This window comes from Narcine bancroftii, chromosome 12 (genome assembly GCF_036971445.1).
Source record: "Narcine bancroftii isolate sNarBan1 chromosome 12, sNarBan1.hap1, whole genome shotgun sequence".
Taxonomy (NCBI): domain Eukaryota; kingdom Metazoa; phylum Chordata; class Chondrichthyes; order Torpediniformes; family Narcinidae; genus Narcine; species Narcine bancroftii.
The window spans coordinates 69518162-69533668 of NC_091480.1; the positions used below are offsets into that span (position 1 = coordinate 69518162).

The 15507-nt window shown below is 48.2% G+C and overlaps 1 protein-coding gene across 4 annotated transcripts in view; it reads right to left on the reverse strand.

Annotated features, from left to right (window-relative positions):
* Positions 1 to 15507, reverse strand: part of LOC138747483 (calcitonin gene-related peptide type 1 receptor-like) — a 34388-nt gene that overhangs the window by 7029 nt on the left and 11852 nt on the right. For all 4 annotated transcript variants that reach the window (XM_069906736.1, XM_069906735.1, XM_069906737.1 and 1 more), the window contains 4 exons: positions 12854 to 12966; positions 11254 to 11345; positions 8738 to 8864; positions 2358 to 2511 (listed from right to left, as the gene is read on the reverse strand). In XM_069906736.1, coding sequence (XP_069762837.1) covers positions 2358 to 2511; positions 8738 to 8864; positions 11254 to 11345; positions 12854 to 12966 — 486 coding nt within the window. The remainder of the gene's footprint in view (positions 1 to 2357; positions 2512 to 8737; positions 8865 to 11253; positions 11346 to 12853; positions 12967 to 15507) is intronic.

Here is a 15507-nt window from a genome sequence, read left to right on the forward strand (position 1 = left end):
AACTTGTTCTCGTCCAAGCACATCAATGTAACTGCATTAGAGACTCTACTTTCTCGGAATCCTAAGGAAACTCTGCATGTGCTGGAGACCCCTGACCAACTTTTGCAGGTGAACTACAGAAACTACCCTGTCCGGATGCATCACTGCATGGGCTGGGAACTGCACTGCCCAAGACCACAAGAAACTGCAGAGAATTGGGAACGCAACCGAGGCCATCATACACCTCCCCCCCCCCCTCCATTGATTCAATATTGACTGTCTTGGGAATGCTGCTGAAGTACGAAAGAACCCACCCCACCTCGATCACACTCTCCTTTCTTCAAACAGACAGAATAAACATGTTTGAAAACATAAACCTCCATGTTCAAGGACTATTTCTTACCTGCTGTTCTCAGACTCTTATATGGACCTCTCCCTGGCAAAACAAAATGATGCTCTTGCATTGTTTTTAACTCTTTTCACTGTTTTTGTATTTCACTCTATACCTTCCACAACTTGATACTATTCCCTAAACTTTATTTGCTTCCGTGTTATTACTGCACAACCTGCTGTGTGGATTAACTTGCCTGGATAGCACGCAAAATGAAGCTTTTTACTGTATCTTGGTACACATGACCATAAACAATTCTTGCAGAAAGAAATAAGGGGGGCCTGTTCAGAACCCATACACCCCTCAATCAAACTACCACCTCCACACTAACAGGACCATGCTTCCTGGACAGAAGAGGAGTGGAGTCAAGATCTCTCAAAGACCAAGACTTGGTCATCAGCCGAGGAAACCTCACGACATTGAGCAACAAGAATAACTTAGGGGGAAGGACACCCCAAAGCCTTTCCACTGCCTACAAGGCACATAGGCAGTGTGATGGAACACTCTCCACTTGCCTGGGTGAGTGCAGCTCCAACAGCTCGCAGGATAATTAACATCGTCAAGGACAAAGCAACCTCCATGGCTGGCACCCCACCTATCACCCAAAACATTCCCTCTCTCCACCGCTGATGACAACAGCCTGCGGTGTGTACAAAACGCACTATGGTTACTCACTGAGGCTGCTCTGAAGGCACTTCGCAAACCCACCACCTCTAGCACCAAGGATGAGGGCAGCAGATGCAAAGGAACACCACCACCTGCAGGTTCCCCTGCAAGCCACACACAACCCTGGGTTGGAAGCACATTGCTGTTCCTTCATGGTCATTGCATCTAACCCCTGGAACCAGAAGCACAGTGGGAGTGCCTTCACTAGAAAGACTGCAGCACTCAAGAGGGTTCACCTCCCCACCTTCTCAAGGGGTCATTAGGGATGGTCAATGGATGCTGATCTTGCCAGTGACACCCAAATCCTGGCATGTCTGTCCACGGTCTCATGCACTGCCAGACTGAGACCACCTGCAAATTGGAGGAACAACACCTCATCTTCCATCTGGATGCCCTCCAACTGGACGGCATTAACATCGACTTCTCTGGCTTTCATTAAAATCCCTCTCCCTCACTTCCCCCACCCTGTCACCTTCCCCCAGCTCTGTCTCTCTCCCTTCCCTGTCTTCCTTTGCACAGACATGATCAATTCTCACCTCTCCCCTTATCATATCTAATGAACACCTCATGTTGGTCTGGATTCCTTCCCCAGCCCAGCCCTGTCTCCATCCTGAGACTTGCTGAGATTTCCTGCTTCTGGCTGATTCCGCTTATTCCTTGAAGAAGGGCTCAGGCCTGAAACGTCGGCGACATATCTTTGTCTCCTATGGACGCTGAAAAGACCGGCTGAGTTGCTGCAGCATTTTGGTGTGGTTTTACCCAGATCCTGAAAACTGAAGAAGCTGAGAGAGCAGACATGGGGCTTGAATTAATTAGCGGCATCTCTGTTGATAGTGTCTCATTCCATCACATCAGCTTTGATCTTTCTGCTCAAGTTTCTGAACCTGGAGTTGATTCTGGAAAGCACCAGCCACACTTGACACTAGGATCGCAGAATGGCGTGGAAACAGGAACTTGACAAGTCAAGTTTATTGTCTTCTGATTGTACAAGCACAACCCGATGAAACAGCGTTCTCCGGTCCTTGGTCCAAAACACGCAGACACACACCCAGACAGGCAAACAATGCATCTATACAAATAAATAAATAAATATTCTTATGTACACGAGTCTCGGAGGGTCAGTGTGACCAGTTCCTCGGTCGTTCAGCCCATGGGAAGAAGTTATTCCTTAGCCTGGTGGTGCTGGCCCTGATCCTCCTGGATCTCTTCCCCGACAGGAGCAGCTGAAAGATGTTGCGTGTGGGGTGGAAGGGTATAATCTTAATGTAGGAATAACGCATCCGTTAAATGCATATTGGACTGTGTTACTGACAGTACCTACCCCATCCAAGTACGTAGTACCAGAATAGATTTTGCTTCTCCACAAATACAGCCACAATGATGAGAGTGTGCAGATAGACTCCTTCACACAGCATCCAGAAGTAATTGCATCCAATCAAGTACAGGTGAACGAACAGCAATATCTTACAGCCGACCTGCAGATGGGACAGACATCAGTGAAGGCGGTTGGGAAATGCAGGCCGCACATTGCCAGTGGTGAGTCTGCACCAAATGCTGCTGAGCACCCTTGGAGAATAGGAAAAGAGGTTTCACACCCCCACTGGAATAAACCCTCCAGCAATTTGGCTCAAAATGATGGAGTCTGCCTGCATGAGAAGCCAAATGCTCAATGGGTGACTTGCCATTTGTACTCGCTTAGATAATTTTAATGATGGAGTCTGCCTGCATGAGAAGCCAAATGCTCAATGGGTGACTTGCCATTTGTACTCGCTTAGATAATTTTAATGATGGAGTCTGCCTGCATGAGAAGCCAAATGCTCAATGGGTGACTTACCATTTGTACTCGCGTAGATAATTTTAAGGAGTGCCTCATTTTGTATGAGGTAGAGTATAAGCCAGTGGCCAGCTATGACTGCAACTGGCCCAGGAGTGTAGAAAATGGGCCCAGGTCCTGTCCAACCTGTAATGTACCTGTGGCCTACCCATTTCCTTTCACTGTGGCAAGAGATTCGACAAAGCAGTGACACATTATTATTTACAGGCAACCTTGAAGTCCATGAATCAACTTAAACAATTGTTGCATGCAGCCTTGCACTCCAAATTCCTGATGTAAAGAGGTATGACTCCCACATAGAGACCTTTACCAGCAATTCCAGATGGTAGAATTAACTGCCATGGCATGTCTGGGTGGCAGATGAGGGTATGATGTGGGCAACCTGTACAGGAAACACCCCACACCTTGTGGGAAAGCAGGGAGGGCACCATGTTGAGTGGGACCAGCTTTGATGAAGGTTTTTGGGGCCTGGGTCCAATGGGTAACATTTGAATGGGGGGGGGGGGGGGGGGGCAGGTCATTCCATAGGGATTGTGCCCCACACCATGGAGTCCTCCTCCAACATCTGGTCCATCCCTTCATCTGGCTGTGCGGGCACCCAGAGCACCTTCCCCCGCCACGGAGGTGTGGGGGATGCTCACTGCTTGGAACCAAAGGGAAAAAGAACCCAGAGGGACGGGAGGAAGACCACAAGGTTTTGGGAATGTCAACAGGGTCCAAAGGCCTGTGTCTGGACACACACCAGTGACTGACTACCCTCTTCAATCAGGAGGCTCAGACTAGTGACATAGAAGAAATCAACCAGTTCCTTCTGAATCTTGGTGGGAAAGGCAGGGGGTGGGATCAAAATGACCACATAGAGCCACAGCCCCTGTAGGAACAGAACTCAGTGCAGTCCTGCCCAGTGCCCTGACTGGGCAGTAACTTTTACCTCCAGCTCCTGCCAATTTGCCAGCCAGAATTCCTCAACTGGGCTTTGAGATAGAGGAGGTGCTTGGTGTTCCATACAATTCATGTCCTGTGACAAGGATGCTCCTACCAGGGGTCTGGTGCATTTGTTCAAATCAATCCTTGGGAATGACACTGCCATTAATATGCTCTGCAAGTCAACAGAATCGGTAACCATGAGGAACACCCAGTTGATGTATGACCTACACACCTGGCCTGTGCAGAACCAGGCTCCCCAACATCTGAAAATGAGGACACCAGAATGGCTTAATGCAGACAACTGGCTGGACATGGGACATCCCTGATTTACTCCTCTCCCAATGCAAAGAAGTGCCAACAAGGACCCAATGATTTTCACCAATCATTTGGCAGTAGCATACAAAGGTGGATCTCAGCCGCAAAATATGGCCTGAATCCAAATGTGTGTAAAGTCCCAAAATGGTATCGACCCATTCGAACACCTTCTTCCCTGATCGAGAGAGAGAAAGGTAACTTGAGATAAAGGTAGAAGGGAAGGTAAACCAAGTCCAAATGGACATTGTCTTGGATGGACTGGCCTTAGGCTGTGTAGATTCAGTCAGGGTGGGTCAGATGTGGTCAGGACACAAGCAAAGATCTTGAGCTGAGGAGAGAAACCAGGTGCTAGATTTTTAAGATGATAAGTGCCCTGCACCTTGGTTGCCAGACTTTCCATCCACCTCCCCCACCCCCAGATCTGTGCATCATCACCAAACACTGAATAACTCCACAGACAACTGACATCTCCAAGGACTCGTCTCTCTAGACCAGGGGTGTCAAACTCAAATTCACGGAGGGCCAAAATTAAAAACTTGGACTAAGTCGAGGGCCGAACTAAATATTTATTGAAAATTTTCAACAACATCTGCATGTTTTCTCTTCTTTCAACATATGTAATGTTAAACTTTTTCTTATTAAAATAAATGTTTAATAATAGTTTTGGATAAACTCTTTCCAGAAGCATTAACAAATGAGAAATAAAATATTCAATAAATAATATTTCTCTATAGAGGATTTGTCAAATGTTGCTAGTGTGCTGTCGAATAGTAAAATCTGAGGGCTATTGAGAATGTGGGAGAATAACATGATTCCTGAAACAATCAAATGGGTGACTGATTGTGGGCATGAACTCTAGCAGGGTTATTTGCCATGCCCTTTTTCCATTGGTACAGATATCCTTTGATTTACACACTTTTCAAGTTTTATGCCTAATGAGCTTGTATCCAGGTGCAGGACCATTTTTAACCAGGAATATATTTATCACTGTGACATGAAATTATTGGAAGATCGTTTTATCCTGAGATTAAAGTTCATAATACTTACTCAGGCCTGTGTGCGGGAGGGCGGGGTTTGCGGGCGATCAGGTTGGACAACGACAGTGCAGGGGCATCGGCTCTCGCTGCAGGGCGGCATCTCGGCGGATCAGCGGCCCCGTCACCGTGAGTCGCGGGTCGGCCTGCAGCAGGGAGGGGGAGTGGGCAACGGTCCTGGCGAGGTCAGGTCCCCCCTGAGTTTCTACCGGACCCCCCCTTGACCTGCTGAGTTTCTCCCGGACCCCCCTTGACCTGCTGAGTTTCTCCCGGACCCCCCTTGACCTGCTGAGTTTCTGCCGGACCCCCCTTGACCTGCTGAGTTTCTCCCGGACCCCCCTTGACCTGCTGAGTTTCTCCCGGACCTCCCTTGACCTGATGAGTTTCTCCCGGACCCCCCTTGACCTGCTGAGTTTCTCCCGGACCCCCTCCCCTTGACCTTCTGAGTTTCTCCCGGTCCCCTCCCCCTTGACCTGCTGAGTTTCTCTCGGACCCCTCTTTGACCTGCTGAGTTTCTCCCGGATCCCCCTTTGACCTGCTGAGTTTCTCCCGGACCCCCTTTGACCTGCTGAGTTTCTCCCTTCTGGTGTTTTTACGAGAACCACAGACTTTCGCTCATACATTGATGAGGGGGATCAAGGGCCAAACATTGTCAGGTACCTCTCTGCTGGATAAAGGATACGGTTTAACCCGCTGAGTTTCTCCAGTGTTGGGTTTTCACGAGGTAGAGTCAAAGGGCCGAAGGGCCTGTTTCTGATCTGTAATGTTCTACGGACCCTGCTCTTCTTTCCGTGCCGGTGTCCCAGGACCTTTCCAGGGCAGTCTCCGCGCTCAGGACCGCGCTGGGATCCCAGTCAGCGGTGGAGGAGCAGGTGAGCGCGGCTAATCCCGATCCAGCCCACGCCAATCCCGAGATTGGCGGGGGGTTCCACCATGGCTGCCCGACCAGCCTTGCTCTCCACGTGTACTCCGGGCACCCGCCGCTGGTCCGGTGGGAAGGCGCAGGGCGGCCGGCGGCCGGCGCCCCCATCGCCCGGCGGGGAGCCCCAATCTTCCCTCCGGCGTCCCGACTCCATCTGCAGCTCCAAGAAACGCTGTGCCACTGGGGTTCCGGGCACTGGGAAGTGGCCTTGGCTTCCCCTGACACCGGCCAGGCCGCGCTGCGGTGGGGGGGTGGGCGGGAGGACACGACAACGTGTTTATAAAACCACCCACCACTACTTTTCAAGGACCAGGATTTTTCTCTCTCTCTCTCACCCTGGGACACAGCGGTTACTGTGCATGCGCTATACTGGCGCGGCGGCCAGCGGGCCACCTCTTAATACATTTTTGATATGATCTTGAGGGCCAAATATAATTATTGGCCCGCGGGCCAGAGTTTGACATGTGTGCTCTAGACAGCTTGCTAAACATCAGCAAAGTGTCCAATCCTCCCACAAAACTCTGAGCTTGACCTCGCTGCACTGATTCAGAGATAATAACAGTGAATTTCTTCACCATTGACTTAGGTCTCCAACTTCTGTGGCACAGAATTAACCTCCTTAAACTTTTCCACACCTCTGCTTCAAGATGCTTCTCAAAACCTTTCCCTTTGACCAAATTTTTGATCATTTGGCTAATGTCTCCTTCTGCAACTTTGGTTTCTCCAGTGTACATTTTTCTTCAGAAATAGACATAATCATTGCTGTGCATTTTCAGGGACAGGATGGTGTTAGCTACTAATGCTCCTCCATCTCTATTTATAATACCCCGTGGCTCTGCAGAGATCCCCATAGGAGTGTAATCCAACCCAATGTCAATTCAGTAGCTTTTTGATTTGTTCCTTTACAAAGAACCATAGAACATTACAGCACAGAAAATAGGCCCTTCAACCCTTCTAGTCTGTGTTGAACCATATTCTGCCGTCCCATTGTCCTGCACCCATTCCATAGCCCTCCATACCCATCCCATCCATGTACCTATCCAAATTCTTCTTAAATGTTAAAATTGAGCCCACGTTCACCACTTCAGCTGGAAGCTCATTCTATACCCCCACTACTCTGTGTGAAGAAGTTCTCCCTAAACTTTTCCCCTTTCACTCGTTCCACACTCCCACCACTCTCTGTGTGAAGAAGTTCCCCCCTAAACCTTTCCCCTTTTACCCTTAACCCATGTCCTTTGGTTTGTATCTCACCCACCCTCAGTGAGAAAAGCTGGCCTACATTTACTCTGTCTATCCCCCTCATCATTTTAAATACCACTGTGAAATCTCCCCTCATTCTTTGACACTCCAGGGAATAAAGTCCTAACCCGTTTAACCTTTCCCTGAAACTTGGGCAACATCCTAGTAAATCTCTGCACTCTTTCTATCTTATTGATAGCTTTCCTGTAGTTTGGTGACCAGAACTGCACACAACACTCCAAATTTGGCCTCACCAATGTCTTGTACAACTTTACCATAACATCCCAACTCCTGTACACAATACTTTGATTTATGAAGACCAATGTGCCGTAAGCTCTCTACAACCCTATCCACCTGTAACGCCACTTTCAGAGAATCACGTATCTGTATTCCCAGATCCCTCTGTCCTACCGCACTCCTCAGTGCCTGACCATTTACCGTGTATGTCCTTTCTTGGATTGTCCTTCCGAAATGCATCACCTCATCCTTGTCTGCATTAAACTCCATATGCCATTTTTCAGCCCATTTTTCCAGCTGGTCCAGATCCCTCTACAGGCTTTGAAGACCTTCCTTGCTGTCCATGGCACCTCCAATCTTAGTGTCATCTGAAAATGTGCTGATCCAATTGGACCACATTATCATCCAGATCATTGATATAGATGACAAACAACAATGGTCCCAGCACCGATCCCTGAGGTATACCACTAGTCACAGGCCTCCAGTCTGAGAAGCAATCATCTACTACTATCTGGCTTCTCCCTTCCATCCATGGTCGAATCCAGTTCACTACTGCACTGTGAATACCAGTGTCTAAACCATCCTGACTAACCTTCCAGGCAGCAGATTTAAAGAAAAGGAATCTTAAATTCAGAACTCTTAGTACTGGAACCATTTCTTCCTACTCCCCACACACCACCTCTTGCCTAACAAACACACGCCAACAGAAACAAGCTCTGTCCATACAGTACAAGGGCTTTGTTCATCACCTGGTGATTTTGTGGGGGATGGAGGGGCAGTTTTTTGATGATGTGTGGTCCTGCTTTGTTTTGCCTCAAATGGATCGAAGTTTCACATTCGTTGGCAGAATTCATTGCCTCCCTCAGGGTGCGCCAAAGAGGTTACCATTGTATTTCAGTGCAAGTCTTTAGTGTGGGGGGGGGGGGGGTGGTGTGCAAGCAAGGATTTCTGGCTGTGGTGGAGACCTTGACAGAAGGAGTTTCTTAAAGAATGCATCTGTTGAGAGGGAGCCAAGCACTGAAATGGTTCATCATTGTCCATCACGGAGCAATGGCACCAGGAAGCTACGGTAAGATGAGCTGGCGCCAAGTGTTGCAATTGGTGTTGTGATCACGTGAATTCAATGGTGAAGCCAGCCATCGAAGGGCTTGGGCTCAGCTCTCGAGTTGACACTGAAAGCAGTCAAAACTTACAGGGTTCCTTTCCACCAGCTCCTTGTTGTTTGCCACAGCTGACAGCCAAATGATGGTGACGATGGAGTTGAGAATATACGATACAAATAGGCTTTTGTGCAGTGAGATTCTCTGGCAGCTGAGACTCCTGCGGCAAGAAGTGAAATACGGTAAAATCCTCGTTATTTGGAATTCAATCAACCATCAGCCTCAAGCAACCAGAACAAAAATTGCAGAAAATAAATAGGTAAAAAGTACAAAGGTTTAACATTAGCGCCCCTAGCGGTCAGTTCGTCAATTCACGGAACACACAATCTCAAGCAACTGGCAAATTCCCCTATCTGACATCTACCAATCCCCATAGGTGCCGGATACTGGTAGTATTTTAGGGTTAGTAAAAACACGATGCTGGAGAAACTCAGCAGGTCAAACAGTATCCTTTATAGGGCAAAGAGAAAGGATACAGAACCGACATTTCAGGCTTGAACCCTTCATCAAGGGATGGACAAAATGTCAGCAGGTGCCTGAACACAATGGTGGGGGGAGGAGGGGCAGGGGAGGAGCATGGTCCCACAGGGCAGGAGGTAATAGGTGGATAGGGGGGGGGGTACACCTGCAAACAGGGGGAGGGGGGATGGCTCTATGAATGGAGAGGGAAGGGTGTGGAGAGCTGGAGGGAAGGAGACAGGGATGGGGAAGGGAGGGAGAACAGGGAGTGGGCTAGTAGAAACCAGAGAAGTTGGCGTTAATGCCATCAGGTTGGAGAGTGTCCAGATGGAACATAGGATGCTGTTCCTCCAATTTTGACCATACATGAGGACCTAGACAGACATGTCAGTGTGGGAGTGGGGCACAGAATTGAAATGGTCGGCCACTGGGAGATCCCTGTCACTGATGCGGACAGAGTGAAGGTGCTCAGCGAAGTGATTTCCCAGTCTGCACCCAGTCTCTCCAATGTAGAGGGGGCCGCAACGGGAGCACTGGATGCAGTGTCAAGTACCTCTATCAAGTCTCCTCTCATCCTTGTACGCTCCAAAGAGAAAAGTCACAGCTCTGCTAACCTTGCCTCATAAGACATGTTTCCCATCCAGGCAACGTCCTGGTGAATCTCACTGCACCCTCTCCACACCCATCCTGTAATGAGACGACCAGAACTGAACGTCCTGGTGAATCTCCTCTGCACCCTCTCCACACCTGTCCTGTAATGAGGCGACCAGAACTAAACACAATACCCGAAGTGCGGTCTCACCAGAGATTTGTAGAGTTGCAATATCACCTCTCTACCCCTGAACTCAATCCTCCTATTAATGAATCCCAGCGTCCCATAGGCCTGCTTAACTATCCTACCAACCTATGTGGTGACCTTGAGAGATGTATGGATTTGGACCCCAAGGTCCTTCTGTTCATCCACAGTGTTAAGTAACTGACCATTAACCCTGTACTCAGCCTTCTGGTTTGTCCTTCCAAAACGCATCACCTCACACTTGTCCGGACCAGCAGAGCAACATCAGCCCAGACAGCCAGGGGTGGTTGGATCAACATTACAGCCTCAGTTTTAGGAGGTAAGAGTTTTTTAAATATTTTATTTTAATTTTCATAGACAAACAAACATTGTAATATTTTATGACATTCATGTAACATACAGGGTCTACCTTCCCCCCCCCCCCCCCGCCCTCGTACAACTGAAAGTACCATCAATTAAATAACCTCGATAGCAAAACGAAAAACACCTCATATAATCCCCCTCCTTTTTTCTCTCTCCCACTTTATCTTTACCCCCTCCCCTGGGCACCAATAACCAAGCTCTCCCCACACACCTCCCCCCCCCCGCAATTTTGAGACCTGCCTAATGCACCCATCTACCATGTGTATCTCCCTCCCTTTCCTTGAGCTCCCCGTAATTCATTCTTACTTCAACATACATTCATCTTTAAACATCAACATTATGCAAACAAAACACATCTCCCCCTCGTATTCCTCACAATGAGAATATTTACAGTCCATCTTTCCCCTGATTCCCTCTTTCCACCTTATTTGCATTTACATTTAATCCCAAAGTGGTGGCAGGGTTCAGGAGGCAAGAGTCTTGACGACAGTTCCTGATCTGCTGGCCCTCAAAAGGAAAAGTAACAGCTTCCCTTCAATTGAAGATTTCTAAACAGAACGTAACCTCTCCCTCGTTTGAATAACAGGAAATGGTTTCCTGTCACCATCATTGTCTGTTTGGATCACATTGGAATATAGCAGACCGCTTGCCTGGAAGTCAGATAGTTGGTCAGGAAGTGTGGGCCCTGCCCTCAAGGTAACAGTTGTCAACATCATTTCATGTCCGAATTTAAACTGTCACTCGTCTACAAGCAGGGATTGAATAAGACCGAGTTCTGCCTTTGTGCTCTGTCGGTTTCCCTCTCTTAGAAAGAAACTTTGCTTAAAAAGCTGCTGTGTTTCTCCTGATACCTGGCAGTGGCACCTCTGGGACTTCACACAGTGAAGTAAGTGCAGATTTTTGGCTAAAGACGGTGAAAGTGTACACTTACTTGAAGTGAAAGAAAATGCAAAGGGAAACCAGCAAGCATGTGATAGAGATTCCATGTCCCGTGATGGTCATGTAGTAGAGCGTCAGGGCTGTCTGGAGAGAGGTGCAAACAGAAAGTTAGAAGAAACCTTCGACATTCAATGGGACAGGCTAATGCATCAAGGACACAACCATTAAAGTTTGGGGCCTCTGCTTCTTCAATATGAGAACAAAGACAATGAGTGAGGGTCAGAGTAAAAACTTAAAGCTGGAGAAACTCAGCAGGCCAAACAATGTCCTTTATGTAGCAAAGGCATGGCTCGCGTAGCAGTTAGCGCAACACCATTACAGCGCCAGCGATCAGGACCTGGGCTTCAATCCGGCGCTGTCTGTAAGGAGTTTGTACGTTCTCCCTGTGTCTGCGTGGGCTCTAGTTTCCTCCCACTGTTTGAAATGTACGAGGCATTGTAGGTTAACTGGGTGTAATTGGGCAGCATGGACTCGTAGGCGGAAAGGGCCTGTTACCATGATGTATGTCTAATTTTTAAAAATTAAATTAAGATACGTAACCAACGTTTCGGGCTTGGACCCTTCATCAAGGTGTGGGCCAAGTTCCGACACCTGCCGACATTTTGTCCACACCTTGATGAGGGGCTCAAGCCCGAAACATTGTTTATGTATCTTTATCTTTGCTACATAAATGCCACTGTTTGACCTGCTGAGTTTCTCCAGCGTCGCGTTTTTACTTCAATCATGGTGTCTGCAGACTTTCGTGTTTTACGAGTGGGGATCAGAACTGTTCTCTGCCACACAGAAATGAGCCAGCAGCCCAAAGCACACAGGAAGCAGGTAAGGGAAGTCAGGTTCGGTTCACACTGCACCAACTGGATAAAAGCCTCCCATGCCTCATCCCTTTTTAAAAATAAATGTTTCTCCTGATTGATCCACATGGAAGATGCAGCCACCAGCAGCATTCGTGCATCCTCTGTGGTTCCACAAGATCTGTGACCACGAATGTAAGCCAAGAAAACAGCCTTCACACCCAGGGCACGGCTAGACCTGGCATGAATGGGATAGAGCTGATCGGACGTGGGACATCCTTGATATGCTCCTCGACCAAAGTGAAGGGGCTCTGTCAAGGAATGGGCAACTTTCCCAAGGCACTTTGGGGGACAGCAGGCTAAAGTCCCGGGCCAGTCCTGAAAACATATTCATGATCCACTCCAGATTGAGGGTGGGAAAGGCAACTGAGAGACCACCCCTCTGAAAGAGTGGACCAAAACGCTGGTGTCCTGGATGGGACCAGCCTGGGAACGAGCAACGCAGATCAGTGTGGATCACGTGAGCCAGAATGGCACCCAAATGAGTGGTTGTGTTCCAGGCCAGGATCTTCCAATCCATGCTGAGGAGGAAGACCCGGCTGCCAGTTCCTCTCAGGGCACAGGACTGCTCTGGGTCATGGGAGGGGCATACCTCCGAGTCACAAGGAGGGAGGGGGAGGGAGATGGGGAATACGAAGGTGAGGGGGAGGTAAGAATATTTTTGTGTGAATGATGCCCGTGAGCCAGTGATGAACACATCCGGCTTACTGTCTTTTGCTGAATTTGAGCCAAGTTTCTCACCATACGGTTCCCATGGGTATGTGCCGTACACTGGGTGTAGTTTGTCCACGTCCGGTTGCTGACTGGATGTTGGAACCACTTTCCTTCCTCAGTGCAAATCTTGGTTACCTTTTCTGGACAAGACAAGGAAAGGTTCTAGTTTGCTGTTGTCGAGCAACATTCCTGCCTCAATGCACAACACTCCAAGATGTTGCTTTATAGAATTTCATATTCATAGTGAAACATTGCCTCAGCTAATCGAAACCAGCACTCAACCATGGCTTGCAAAACACTACATTTTGTCAACGACCATTTTTATTTCACCTTATGGTGTCCTTGAGGAGTTGAGCATCCGTGTTTTGAGGTGGAATTATAGATTGGTAATTTTACAGATTTAGAAGTCAGCCTTTATGATTTTTTTTTAAATGTAGGCATCCAGCATGGTAACAGGCCCTTTCGGCGCACAAGCCCGTGCTGCCAATTACTTTAGCCAACAACCCCCATACATTTTTTGAAGGGTGGGAGGAAACTGGAGCCCCCGGGGAAAAGACATGCAGAGAACATACAAATTCCTTACAGACAGCGGCGGATGAAAATGGTCAGGTGGTTAGACAATCAGGTTGGAGTAAAATAGAAGACCTCAGTTACCAGGCAAGTGTGCGGATCAGCCAAAGAGGGTGGGATCAAGAAGAATAAATTGTTGGGGAAGTCCAGCAGATTTGGAGTGGGCAGGAGAAGAGAGTGGTTATGACTGGGGAGGCAATGGTGGATGCAGCCATCCTCCACGGCCAGCCTTCAGGGAGAAGACTACAACCTACCATTTCAAAGGCTGACAGGAGAAGGAAGAAGGGAAAAGATCCCTTGTTATAATGTAGCATCCCATTTGTGACATGATAAGTTCTTCACTTGACAACAGATTCTGAAGTAGTTTATCTTATTATTGTTAACACCTTGCAATAGAACACAGAACACAGCACAGTACAGACCCTTCAGCCCTTGATGTTGTGCTGACCCATATATTCCTTTAAAAAGTACTAAACCCTCCCTACCCTGTAACCCTCTATTTTTCTTCCATCCGTGTGCATGTTTAAGAGTCTCTTAAACGCCCCCAATGTTCCAGCCTCCACCACCATCCCTGGCAAGGGATTCCAGGCACCCACAACTCTCTGTAAAAAAGAAAACACCTCTGTGGCCTCCCCTAAACTTCCCTCCCTTCACTTTATATACACGTCCTCTGGTGTTTGTTTATCCTGCCCTGGGAAACAGGTGTTGCCTGTCCACCCTACCTATGCCTCTCATAATCTTGTAGATCTCTATCAAGTCACCTCTCATCCTTTTATGCTCCAAAGAGAAATGTCCCAGCTCTGCTAACCCTGCCTCATAAAGACATATTTTCTAATCCAGGCAACATCCTGGTCAATCTCCTCTACATCCTCGCCACAACTTCCACATCCTTCCTGTAATGAGGTGACCAGAACTGAACATCCTGGTGAATCTCCTCTGCACTCTCTCCATTGCTTCCACATCCTTCCTGTAATGAGGTGGCTCGAACTGAACATCCTGGTGAATCTCCTCTGCACCCTCCCCATGTCCTTCCTATAACGAGGTGACCAGATGTGAACACAATACTCTTGTAAGCGTGGTTTTGCCAGAGATTTGTAGAGTTTTAACATGACCTCTCTACTCCTGAATTCAATTCCCCTATTAATGAAGCCCAGTGTCCCATAGATCTTCTCAACTATCCTATCAATCTGTGCGGTGTCCTTGAGGGATGTGCGGATTTGGACCCCAAGGTCCCTCTGTTCATTCACACTGTTAAGTGACCAACCCTGTACTCAGCCTTCTGGTTTGTCCTTTCAAAATGCATCACCTCACACTTATCTGGTTTGAACTCCATCTGCCACTTCTCCACCCAACTCTGCATCCTGTCTATATCCTTGTGTAGCCTTCGACAACCTTCAGCTGCATCCACAACTACTCCAACCTTCGTATCATCCCAAACTTATTGACCCATCCTTATGCCTCTTCATCTGGGTCAGTGGTTTTTCTTTCCACTCACAGACCACTTTAAGTTTTCCTTATGCCATCGGTGCTCTGTGCTTAGTAAGGGATTGCTTAAGGTGGTATGTGGATGGGAAGGGAAGGTTGAGAACCACTAATCCAGGTCGTTTATAAATATCACAAAGAGCAGGGGTCCCAGAACAGATCCCTGGAGGAATCAGAAGATTCAAAAATGTTAACATGTACAAAATCTGGATGTGGCCAGCAACATTTTTCCCCACCTCCAATTACACTTGAGCACCTCTAGCCTGTGAGGTGAAGGTTCTTCCACAGCACTGCCAGGCAGGGAATTCTGACCCGGAGACTCAATAAGTTGGGATAGTCTGTGACCTGGGAAGGAACTTGGTAGGTGCTGGCGATTCCAGCTGCCTTGTCCGCGAAGGGTTGGTAGGAGCATGCAGCGCTGTTGAGGTCATGTGGCCGGTTACTGCAGTTCATCTGGCAAATGGAAACCTGCAGTGGCCTTATCCATGGTGATTGCCATCACTCATTTGTAGGGCACGACAAAATCTGACCTGTGCATTATCATGGAATAATGCAGATTGGAACCGGGCTGCCAGTGGTTGGGACTGGACTCTGTGCAGGTGAGGTGGCTGCGGGAGGGCTGGAGGTGA